General features: G+C 44.8%; 2 protein-coding genes across 2 annotated transcripts in view; both read left to right on the forward strand.

Moving 5' to 3' along the window:
* Positions 1 to 148: 148 nt before the first annotated feature.
* CATSPERT (catsper channel auxiliary subunit tau) lies at positions 149 to 9,536 on the forward strand. Its single transcript, XM_075001680.1, has 5 exons — positions 149 to 1,169; positions 4,804 to 4,887; positions 5,345 to 5,488; positions 7,639 to 7,690; positions 8,861 to 9,536. The coding sequence occupies exons 1-5, from the start codon at positions 1,032 to 1,034 to the stop codon at positions 9,070 to 9,072; spliced, it is 630 nt and encodes a 209-aa protein (XP_074857781.1). The 5' UTR covers positions 149 to 1,031; the 3' UTR covers positions 9,073 to 9,536.
* The window catches only part of LOC142017062 (uncharacterized), a 33,937-nt gene continuing 30,774 nt past the window's right edge, over positions 8,889 to 12,051 (forward strand). The window contains exons 1-2 of the mRNA XM_075001681.1: positions 8,889 to 9,012; positions 11,257 to 11,379. Of these exons, the coding sequence (XP_074857782.1) occupies positions 11,366 to 11,379 (14 nt within the window). The 5' untranslated portion in view covers positions 8,889 to 9,012; positions 11,257 to 11,365. The remainder of the gene's footprint in view (positions 9,013 to 11,256; positions 11,380 to 12,051) is intronic.

The raw sequence follows: 12,051 nt of genomic DNA on the forward strand, positions 1-12,051 counted from the left end.
CAGTCCCTGTCCTTGGAGAAGGGGGGCAGAGGGTAGAGGTGGGGGGCAGAGGGGTCAGTTCTCAGCCCCAGAGGCAAGAAGGGTGGTGTGAGTTTCAAAAGCGGCATGATGCTTTAGAATCATATGCAGCTGCTGTTATGCTAAGCAGGTGATCAGCACCTAATTAGCATTTTCTCAACTGTCTCATTAACACACCCCTTCTGAAAGGAGGGGCTAGTGTAGATGCCACTTTACAGAGAATGGGAGTACATCTACACTTAACAGAAGATCAACTTGCTAAGGTTTGATCTTGCAGGGCTCAATGTAGTGTGCCTGACTGGGGGATGCACTTACTCCAACCAGCAGGGCTTGACAATCCATCCTAATACGCATTTCTAGTGGAGTAAGGGAGGTTGATAGGAGTTTCTCTCCTTGAGCGCCCTCTGTGGACGGCTGGATAAATGGATCTGGATACGTTGCTTCCAGTTACCCAGCTGTCCTTGCTGGAGTTGTGTATCTAACAGTGACTTTGTGTAGATCTGCGTCTCCTCCACAGCCCTGTCTGCAAGCCAGCTCCCTTGTAGCTGAAACTACAAAGGTTCCTGCACCAAGGCCTCAGGTTCTAGTCCAGCTGTGGGTGGTTACACCTGGAACTATCCTATGGACCGGTGGGCTCTGTCCCTGCATCCCCGCCGGCCCCTACGTGGCTATGTCTCGTTAAACAGCGTGAGGGAGTGGCCGGGCTCCGACACGCCCTTAGGTTCAGGGCGGTGGTCCCGCTTGCAGCACGTGCGGGCGTAGTTGTTCAATGAGCTATTAAACTCTCAGATCCTCGGGCTGGTGCCTATTGGGCGGGTGCCGCAGCCGGCCTCAGGGCACCCCGGCGCCCCCTCTTCCTCTAGGCTCCTGCGCCTGGCGCGCGCGAGGCGCGATCGGCGGTGGAGGGGGAGAGGCGCGTGCGAGGCGCTCCGGGCAGCGACCAGGGCGGGGTTCCTCCGCCAGCCGCTAGAGCGCGCGCGGGGGGGCGAGCGGCCGTTGCCGCGGTCGGCGCCATGCTGGGCTCCGGGGCGAGGGGCTCCGAGGTGCCGCCCGCCCAGGTCCCCTCCGTCCGGCTCGGCTCGCTGGATTCGGTGCTGGAGAGCTTCAGCCGCGAGGCTGTCAAGTTTGGCAGGGCGCGTTCGTTGCTGAAGGTGTGGGGGGGCGGGGTGTTGGGGCGTGAGGGCGGTGGGGTGGAGGTGTTGGAGGGGCGAACATGGAGGGTGGGGTGCAGAGTATGGGGGGCTGGTGAGGGCGAGGTGTGGGGCGGAGGTGTTGGAGGGCAGGGGGCAGGGACACCCAGCGGTGGTGAGTGAGGTGGAGGGGTGATGGGGTTGGGTGGTGGTAGTGTTGGAGGTAAGGGTGGAGGGGTGGGTAGGAGCATGTTGACTGCAGGTATGGGACTGGGTAGACTCGTGTGTTGAAATTCCATCTGGTTGCTCCATTTCACACCAGGTGTGTATGCACACACTTGCACGCATCCGTACGCACGTGCAAGCTGTCCCTTCTGTATCCCTAAGTCAAGATAGGGGTCAGCAGCCTTTCTGAGGTGGAGTGCCGAGTGTTGACCTTTTGATCTCTGTGTATTGTCTGAGTGCTGGTGATACTTTCTAAAGTCACTAACAATCCTATTGACAACAGTTTCATTTAATAAATTAAGGTGCAGAGCTTTACTGTTTAGGTGGTGTTGGTCACAGTAGCCGGTCTTTTGCTCACCCACGGGTGGCATGGCTTTGCATAAGCTTCCGGCTGCATGTGGAAGAGGAACAGGGCTGAGCTCTGACTTTGTGTGCCAGTGAAAATTGATTCATTTGCCGCTCTTGGAACCCATGCTGGGGGTTGCTGATCCTTGCTCTAAAAAGTGGTCTTCTAGAGAAGTTTCACTTCTCAGCAAAAAAATATTATTTGCTGCTTAATTGTTCTTCAGTCTTGGGTATTCACAGGTAAAAAGTCAAGACCCTGGTATTAGGCATAATGGATGGCTTGAACATGAGAGGCGGACCACACAGCAAATGGGTAGATGATATAGTAGGTTGGTGTGGAGCTAGTCTACAGAAACTAAGCCACTCTGCACTGGACAGGGAAAGATGGAAGGAATAGTGAGGGAGGCATTGACACCAATGGGTGCTGAGCCCAGGGTGGTGGTTGATGATGATGATGATGATTCACATAAAAGCCTTATCAAAAGAAAAAGCAGTCAAGTAGCACTTTAAAGACTAGCAAAATGGTTTATTAGGTGAGCTTTCGTGGGACAGACCCACTTCTTCAGACCATAGCCAGACCAGAACAGACTCAATATTTAAGGCACAGAGAACCAAAAACAGTAAGCAAGGAGGACAAATCAGAAAAAGATAATCAAGGTGAGCAAATCAGAGAGTGGAGGGGTCGGGGGGAAGGTCAAGAATTAGATTGAGCCACTATAGTACAGACATGAGGAACTTCCAGGCCACTGGTAAGCTGCCAGACGGGTTTCCCAGAGCCCCCATGATTTCTGTTACTGGCCAAAGGGAGCTGCTGGAAGTGGTGCTTGTGGACACTTAGGTAAACAATAAAACAAACTATCTCTCAGCCTGCTAGTGGCTAGTCCTGTTAAACTGCATGCGGCTGGCTCCTCTCCACTACATCAGTATTCGCTGTGGACATCCACTCAGTATGATGGATGTACTTAGAATGGTGTGAATGACTAACGCATTTTATTTTCATTCATCTTCCGATTCAGAAAGTTGACACTGAATACTCAGAAAAGGAGCAGCTAGCAATTCCTGTTATTTTCAGCATGATAGGCTGCTGTTAGTTGTAATTTGGAATAGTGGCTCCTTATGTTGTAATAATAAGAAACTCATTTGTTGAAAGATTATTTCAGACAGTAGTTAATCATCAGCTGTTCATGGGGCCCTAAAATCCTTTTGGCACCATGTTGTCGTACTCTTTGGCTAGTGCTTAATTTTTCCATTTGTATGCTGAGTCCATCTGTTGTCCAAGACTAAGGTTAAGTTTTTGTTTTTGTTTGTGAAAAATGCCTTATGCTTAGAAGATGGGGAGAACAGAATTCTGTTTCAAACATACTTAAAATTTATTGAATAAGGCTTCAGCCAAAATAACTTTTTGAAGATAGTAACAGATGATAACCTATGTGACTACACTTCTGAGTGTTGCCTTGTGAATCCCTGTTGTGGGAAAACATGCCTTCTCAGTTTCAGAATTCTTTAAGATTGAGTAGAATATTTGTTATTGTCCGTGAAATGCAGAGATAAGTCCGTTAATATACATAAGAATACACATTTATAATCCAAACACCTGTGTTTGTATGTTTTCTTGTGGGAGAAAGACGAACATTATTGTAGGGGTTCAGACTTGATTTCCACAGTAAACCTTTGAGTTACGTGGGGGTTGCATTTCTTTAACCCCCCAGGTAACTCAAATTTTCCTGCAAGTCTATGGGAGTCAGGAAACTGACCAACACAGCAGGGCTGGTCAGTTTCCTGGTTCCCAGTATGGGAGGGAGCCAGGAACCAGGGGCCGGCCTGGTTCCCATCTCCCCAATGCTTGCAGAGAGGGGATACTGAGCAGGGCAGCAGCCTTGGTCAGTTTCCGGGCTCCAGCCAGTGGAGGGGAGCTGGGAACCAGGGGCAGCCTGGCTCCCAGCTCCCCTCTACTCCTTAGAGTCAGGACATTAACCAGAGGTTGCTTACCCTGCTCAGTTTCCCAGCTCTGCAAATGGAGGGGAGCTGGGAGCCAGGCTGCTACCTAGTTCCCAGCTCCTCGCAACTCTGGGGACCAGGAAACCACTCCTGTCAGAGGTGGCAGCCTGATTTGAGGCTGCTGCCCATGGCTACGTCTACACGTGCACCCAAATTCGAAATAGCTTATTTCGATGTTGCAACATCGAAATAGGCTATTTCGATGAATAACGTCTACACGTCCTCCAGGGCTGGCAACGTCGATGTTCAACTTCGACGTTGCTCAGCCCAACATCGAAATAGGCACAGCGAGGGAACGTCTACACGCCAAAGTAGCACACATCGAAATAAGGGAGCCAGGCACAGCTGCAGACAGGGTCACGGGGCGGACTCAACAGCAAGCCGCTCCCTTAAAGGGCCCCTCCCAGACACACTTTCATTAAACAGTGCAAGATACACAGAGCCAACAACTAGTTGCAGACCCTGTATATGCAGCACGGACCCCCAGCTGCAGCAGCAGCAGCCAGAAGCCCTGGGCTAAGGGCTGCTGCCCACGGTGACCACAGAGCCCCGCAAGGGCTGGAGAGAGAGTATCTCTCAACCCCCCAGCTGATGGCCGCCATGGAGGACCCCGCTATTTCGATGTTGCGGGACGCGGATCGTCTACACGTCCCTACTTCGATGTTGAACGTCGAAGTAGGGCGCTATTCCCATCCGCTCATGGGGTTAGCGACTTCGACGTCTCGCCGCCTAACGTCGATTTCAACTTCGAAATAGCGCCCAACACGTGTAGACGTGACGGGCGCTATTTCGAAGTTACTGCCACTACTTCGAAGTAGCGTGCACGTGTAGACGCAGCTCCTGACAGCAGCAGTTTCCCACTCCTGTAAGGGGTGGCGGTTGCATTAACCCAAAACACATACAACTTGACTGCACGAATCTCGAGGGTTTACTGTATTCACTGGTGGGGACGTGGGGGTGTTCTCTTATGTTGGAAGCTGCAAAATAGATTTGTTTTGTAATATTTTAACCTTGGAATTAGGAAATAATGTACTATATTTCCTCTTTGAAAGGGCAATTCTAATTTTTTCTTTCTTTCTTTTGGTAGTTCTTGCAGAAAATTCTGAAGACATCTGAGAAAGGGATAGAACCACCTGCAGATGTCCGCAATTTAGTGCCTTGTGGAGATGTGGTGTGTACACTACAAACCATTGGTTCAAGAAATAGCTGGCAATCACTGGAGAGTTGGCTGGTCACATAGTGCTGCATCTTCTTATTTTCAGTTACTAAATTACATTTCAAACATGTAAATTTAATAAGACTGTTTTATGTATTTTAATTAAGTACTTGTTCTGGTTGTCATGGTATTAATGCAATCATAAATTAGAGGGGGGTTGTTAGAACATAAGAATGGCCATACTGGGTCAGACCAAAGGTCCATCCAGCCCAGTATCCCGTCTGCCGACAGTGGCCAGTGCCAGGTGCCCCAGAGAAGGAGAACAGAAGACAATGATCAAGTGATTTATCTCCTGCCATCCATCTCCTGCCCTTGTACTGAAGGCTAGGGCACCATAGTTTACCACTGGCTAATAGCCATTTATGGACCTAACCTGCAAAAATTTATCGAGCTCTTTTTTAAACCCTAATAGAGTCCTGGCCTTCACAGCCTCCTCGGGCAAGGAGTTCCACAGTTGACTGTGCGCTGTGTGAAGAAAAATTTCCTTTTATTAGTTTTGAACCTACTACCCATCAATTTCATTTGGTGTCCCCTAGCTCTTGTATTATGGGAAAAGGTAAATAATTTTTCTATATTCACTTTCTCCACACCATTCATGATTTTATATACCTCTATCATATCACCCCTCAATCGTCTCTTTTCCAGACTGAAAAGTCCCAGTCTCTCTAGCCTCTCCCCATATGGGACCCGTTCCAAACCCCAAATCATCTTAGTCGCCCTTTTCTGAACCTTTTCTAATGCCAATATATCTTTTTTGAGGTGAGGAGACCACATCTGCACACAGTACTCAAGATGTGGGCGTACCATAGTTTTATATAGGGGAAGTATGATATCTTTTGTCTTATTATCTGTCCCTTTCTTAATAATTCCTAACATCCTATTTGCTTTACTAACTGCCGCTGCACACTGCGTGGATGTCTTCTGAGAACTATCCACTATAACTCCAAGATCCCTTTCCTGATCGGTCGTAGCTAAATTTGACCCCATCATGTTGTTCATGTGATTGATAATGAGAGGAGGCATTGTCTGTGAGAATCTCTTTATTAACATACCTGCAAAATGAGGGGAGTTTGAAAATTCCTGCATGAAGCTTTTACAGAGATTTAAAAATTGCTGTGCAAGTTTTGCTAAAATGTCGTCACCTGATTTACTTGAATATGCTTGTTCAGGGATGTGCTTGAAATTTTATGTTGCAGAATGCTTATTAATGTCCATTACCCAGGCTGCTTCTCCTCCCTGCTGCTGACATCTCCAGCCCTGTGGCCCTCTTATCTCCAGCACAGACCATGGCCCCTTCTGGGCTGACAAGGGCAGCCACACTCAGGCTTCTAGCCATGAGGGCTGGCTCCAGCCTGACCTAAGCATCTGTACATGGGCCCCACAGGCTCCACTGCCAGCTCCAGGCTTGCTAATTCGAACATGGCACTGGCCCTGGCCCCACGGGTGAGGGACACAGCCAGGCTCTGACCCCAACCAGGCTTCAAGCCAGCCCCACCCCCACAGACCCAATGGTTTGCTCTACCCCTTCTGGGCTGCCAGTGTGGCTCTGGCCCCATAGGTGCTGGATATGGCTATGGCCCCATGGGTGCCAGCTCAAGCCCCAGCCCCTGGGTGCAGCCCGTGCAGGCCTGATGCTTTGGAGGCTGGCTGCAGCCAAGGCTGGGGTGCTGGCTCTGGTCCCAGCCTGGCCACCGGGGCTGGCTGCAACCCTGGATGGGCTGACAGTGTGGCCCCAGTGCAGCGAGTACCAGGTTCAGCCCTGGCCAGGCTGCTGGTGTGGCTCTAGCCCCACAAAGGCCAGTTCTGGCCAGGGACACATCCTTTGCTGGGCTGCCCCACCCAGGGAGGGCTCTGGCTGAGTCTCTCCCCAGTTGCCTCCCAAACTGGGTCTTTGGTCCAGTAACATCTGTGATCTGGCCAGATCATGGGTGTTGCGGGACCAACGAATGCTGGTTTTGGGACGTTCAACCTGTATTAAGCTTTGCCATTCATAACTGAAGCCAAGAAAACTCATTGTTCAGTTTACTGTTGATTTTTTTGTTGTTGTGTGGATCAGGCACTGTATAATCACCAGGGGAGACATAGCCTCTGACTCCATGAGTTCACTGTCTTTTTACAAAGCAGGGGCAAACTTTGCCTGTACCAAAAGGAAATCTAATACCACATTCATGGATTTGGTCTATAAAAATGTAAATAAATATTGTATTGCTCAAAACAAAATTATTTAATGTTATTTAAAATGTTAAAGAAGCAATAATACCTTGCCTAAAGTATAGGCATGTTTGAGATGTCCTGAATGGTCTCCAAAAGTGTGATTTATACACCCTCTCTGTATCCTTTGTAGTGTTTTGTTGTTTTTAAAATTGAGTCTTATGCTATTATTAATTAATTTTTCTCTCACTATAGCTCTGAAATATTTCCTTTGGCAAAATTGAATAAGGACGCCAGTATTTGGCCCAATGACTAAAGGGAAAAGTTTCCACCTTTATGGGCTTCCTGGAAGCTTGTATTTTTCTAGAAATGTATTTCCTCTAACCAGCTTATAAAGATTAAGTTACTACATTGTTTTTACACAAAGCTAAAAATGATTTTACAAATAACTTCTTGTGTTAAGATGTCCCTACAAAAATTGCTCTATCAGGGCCTTAAGAAAGTTTCAAGATTTTTCTGGAATTAATTTATCATTTCTCTTTTGTGTTCCATTAGGTTGGTTGCCTGGCTGTTCATGTGAAGCTATGCAAAGATTTTACATCAAAATGTATCCCTTTTTATTTTCTAACCTTCTGCTAAGCATATTTTCCTCTGTCTTTGTACTGACTACATCTTCACAGTACTCTGGGGAGCATAGAGCATCTCACTCTGCAAGTTCTTTAGTTCACTTAAGAGATAGCGCTTTCATTAGCTATTGAGCTTGTCATTCATGTAGTGTGTGAACTTAGGAGGAACTTAGCACTGAGCCGGAGGCCAGTAATAGAGTCCTAAGGGTGCTCACTGAGTACACTTCCTTATTTCTGTGCTGTAGGAACAAAAGGCAAGTTTAAATGGAGAGAGCAGTTGTTAATTTAAAAAGCAAAGACATTTAATGATTAGAATTGTTACATAGCAATCAGTACTCTATCTAAACTGAATTGTGCACCATGAAATAGTGACAAATTGTTTAAAAACCATGCACAATGTTACTGTTCCTGACCAGAAGATATTTGGGAAATCTGAGTATTTCAGGCAGCCTGCATAAAAGTTCTTGTTTGACTAAATAGCATGTTTCTCACATATTTATATTTCTAAGTGATCTTAATTTTATTGTAAAAATGAATATTATATATAATAAACCGTCAATTTTTACTTTTCTTTTCATTATGTTCCTCCTCAATAGTACATGAGCGTCCTAGCATTAGAGTTAATCATAGACAGCCTGTTTTGGTTCTGAATATTGTAATCACAAGTCCTATAGTTCAGTGCACTGCATTCTTCAATGTGATGATATCTATCAGAGTATCCTGCCATTAAGTCCCTCAACCAAGTCTGATGAATTTGAAGTCTGATCTTTTTTAAAAAAAGCTATTGTAAAGATATACAGGGCAATTGAATTACCCATAAAAGAGAAACAATTAAATTGGCAATAGTACAACGATGAGGGGACCCAGTATTAATTCATATTAGTGGTCAAACACCTGTTTATTTCTGAAAGAAGAACTACCAGTATTATCTTGGTTAAGTACCAGTATGGACAGAAAAAAACAAAACAAATTTTAATCTTAAAAGAATACCTGGATTTATAAATTGGTTTCTCACACAAGCAGTAAGGAGAATTAGATCTCACTGTATATTGCTCATTATTTTCAGGATAGTCACTGTCATGTAATAAACTCACTTATTCTTTCTGGCTCACTAGAAATATTTAAATGCTTCCTAAATGGATGACTTTCAGTCAACGTACAGTATAACACAAACTTGCTGCTTCGCATTAGCGTTAATGAAGTCATGAAATGCACAAATCCACAAACTTTCAGATCACAGTTAAAGAAGAGCAGAAAGGACATTGTGATTCATTTTGAAGAAGTGAAATATTTTTCTGTACAGGTATTATTACTGTATCTGCTCTTTGATGATGTATTTCTCATTATTGGCATAATAGCATGATAGCACTAAATATCTAGAGCTGTTTTTCCAGGGCCAAGGAGGAGGGAATGTCATATACTGTGGTATTTTGTGAGTATCCTTTTTTTAATCAGTATACACCTGGGTACATAAAGTTTAAAAAAAAAAAACAACAAAAAATAAAACCCTGCAATAAAGTCTGCAGTCTCCTGCTCCACAGCCTTAATCACAAGGCTGCTTTTCCTCTGCCCAAAGGTGACATAATGTATTTCTGTCTTGTCAAGGGAGGACGAATTGGATATATTTTCTGGTTGGTTAGGGTGCAGAAACAGTGGGACTTGATTTGGTGTAATATTGTTGAAATCAATTGAGTTATATTGGTGTAAAACTGGCATATGGTAAGCTGAGTAAGGCCTGTAGTGCTCACTTGGTGCTCAATCGTCATTTGTCAGGTATGATACAGTGTAATGGGGATATGTGGCTTTTTCTGTCATTGTTCAAGCTAAATTATAAACAGGTATACAGTTGTTCCATGGTTTAGAGTAAAGGGAATAAAAGGGCAGATTTAAGATTGCTGTGGATAGTTAAACTCTGCATTTTTTTAATTTTCCGGCGATTGATTAAAGTGTTGACTTTGAATTTCTCGGCTTTCAAATATTTGTATTTTTTAAAATTCGCAATGTTTTATTAATATTTATTTCCCCTGAAGTTATTAATACACATACATACTGATACAACTTTATGTCCAGCTTAACTTGTTTTGATGTGGAATTTTTTGGCTTATTTTTAAAAATACTTTAGCAACACTTCAGCCTGTTTCACTACACCATACCATCTTTGGCAAAGTAAAGCATGCTTAATCTGGTGGGAGAAGAAGTGCAAGTTAGTGGGACTGATGATGGATGATATGGGGGAAGTCAGAGTACCTTTGCTGGTGGGCAGGAGGGGGTTCTCCGTTTAGCCTTTGTTGTGGAGCATAAATTCCTATTATTTCAGGCAATTGAAACTAATTATTACCCTAGTAACGGAGTACTTCAGGCAATTAAAACTAATTATTACCCTAGTAACAGAGGGTCTGAAGAAGTGGGTCTGTCCCACGAAAGCTCACCTAATAAATTATTTTGCTTAGTCTTTAAAGTGCTACTTGACTGCTTTTTGTTTTAATTATTACCCTGTTTGACCAAAGTGGTAAACCAAAAGTCAGGATGTTTTGGGTTGGTTCCTTTAGTAGATGATAGTCTGATGTTTGTTTGTTGCTGTTCTATTTATGTACAAAGAAAGTACACAAAGCTTGTTTCTTTACAAAGAACATACACAAGTCCTGTTTCTCTGAAGGCCCTAAGGTCAACCAACAGGAAGTAGTGTCTTTGTTCATTGTTCCAACCCTGCATGTCCAGCTAGCACTCTGATCCCAAAGCCCCTTTTTCTTAGCTTTCTGTCAGAGCCCTATTACCTATTGTTTTCTTACTGTCCCCGGCTTTCTTTCTGCCTCTGACACACAGCTATAATTACATTTATTGCCAGTCCAGGGGTGATGTGTGGGAATGCACAGGGATATGCATCCTCAGCATCATTCCCCACCACCACTATCTGATGAGTGTGGGGGGCAGTCTCCCCTCTTCCCCCAGAGCAGCATGGCCCTAGAGTAACACAAGCTGCCTAACTAGCGCTTCTGTCAGGCCTCACCGCTCCGGGGAAGTGGGGTAACTGCCCACACGCTCATTGGATGTGGCATGACACTTCCACAGGAAGAGGCAGACGGGCACAGTAGGACAGAGGGCGGGGCAGGAGCAGAGCATGGGTAGGGAACAGGCCAGCGGCATGTGGCCAGTGCCCTGCCTCCCAGAACCCTCGCACCAGTCACCACTGTGCCAGTCCATGCATTTGTCACCCCTCATGGCATCGTATTGGAACAGGTGGTCCAACTGCTACCCAGAGCTTGTGTGAAGGCTAGTCTTACATTGGAAGTTTCCATTATTTCCTCTGTCACTAATCAGAGGGGCATTTAATTATTCCCCCGTTTAGCCTGAATGGAAGGTGCATGCTAACATGGCATTGATTTCAGAGAGATATGTGAGTTCCCAGCCTCCACTTGTTCCGCTCAGAAATATGCAATGAGTATTGTAATAGGTCAGTTTGCCCCAGCTTTAAGCCTGTTGTCATGTGAACCACCATTTTTGTTGCTGTGTGTAGATAGCATGTAGCCGTTGTATATTTAACTTTCAGGTTCCAAGGCAGCAGCAGGATGAGCGAAATAGGATTGTATTAGAACTGGTAGGATTTCAAGGTCCAAAAGACCTTCCAAGGTTGCTGGGGAGAGCAACGGTACATCTTTATGAAGTCATTAAGGTGGGTCTGACAAATGTAAAGATTAACTTGGTTCTAAATGGTTTGTTCTGCATGTTTTAGCAAGTAGTACACAAGATAAACCTTACTGACAACATCAGGATACAAATTAATATGTAATATTTGTATGCTGGTTTATATTGAAACAATAGAGAAATTAATAGAAGAAAGCCATATTTCCCCCTGTAAGTGTCCAAGTGTTAGTTGACTTGGTGATACTGTACCACAAAAATAATAGAAAGCACAGTATAAGTATCACTATCTTTAAAGTACCTACAAAAATGTAATCTCCACAAGATAAGAAAGATATTGTAGGTAGATAAATTTCAATATCCATGAAATACTGAGGGTTCAAGGCCGGTTTTTCAAACTTCTGTGTTAAAAGTTGATTCCTAAAACAAGTGCTTATGCACCTAAATACAGAACTGGGTCCTAAACTTGCAAAAAGTGACATATGCATAACTGATGTGATTAATAGGATGAGAATCTGTTGGACTAATTGCATGCATAATGTTACTCATGTGTTTGTAGGATCTGGGCCCTTGACACCTAATTTTCACACTCAGATTTGAAAATCTGGTTCTAAATAACTTTTGTAAAGAAAACGTGTGACAGTAGCAGAGCTAGGATTTGAACTCAGGAATTGTTTTCACACTGTCTCAGACAACTACCTTT

Source organism: Carettochelys insculpta, chromosome 8, assembly GCF_033958435.1.
Source record: "Carettochelys insculpta isolate YL-2023 chromosome 8, ASM3395843v1, whole genome shotgun sequence".
NCBI lineage: Eukaryota > Metazoa > Chordata > Testudines > Carettochelyidae > Carettochelys > Carettochelys insculpta.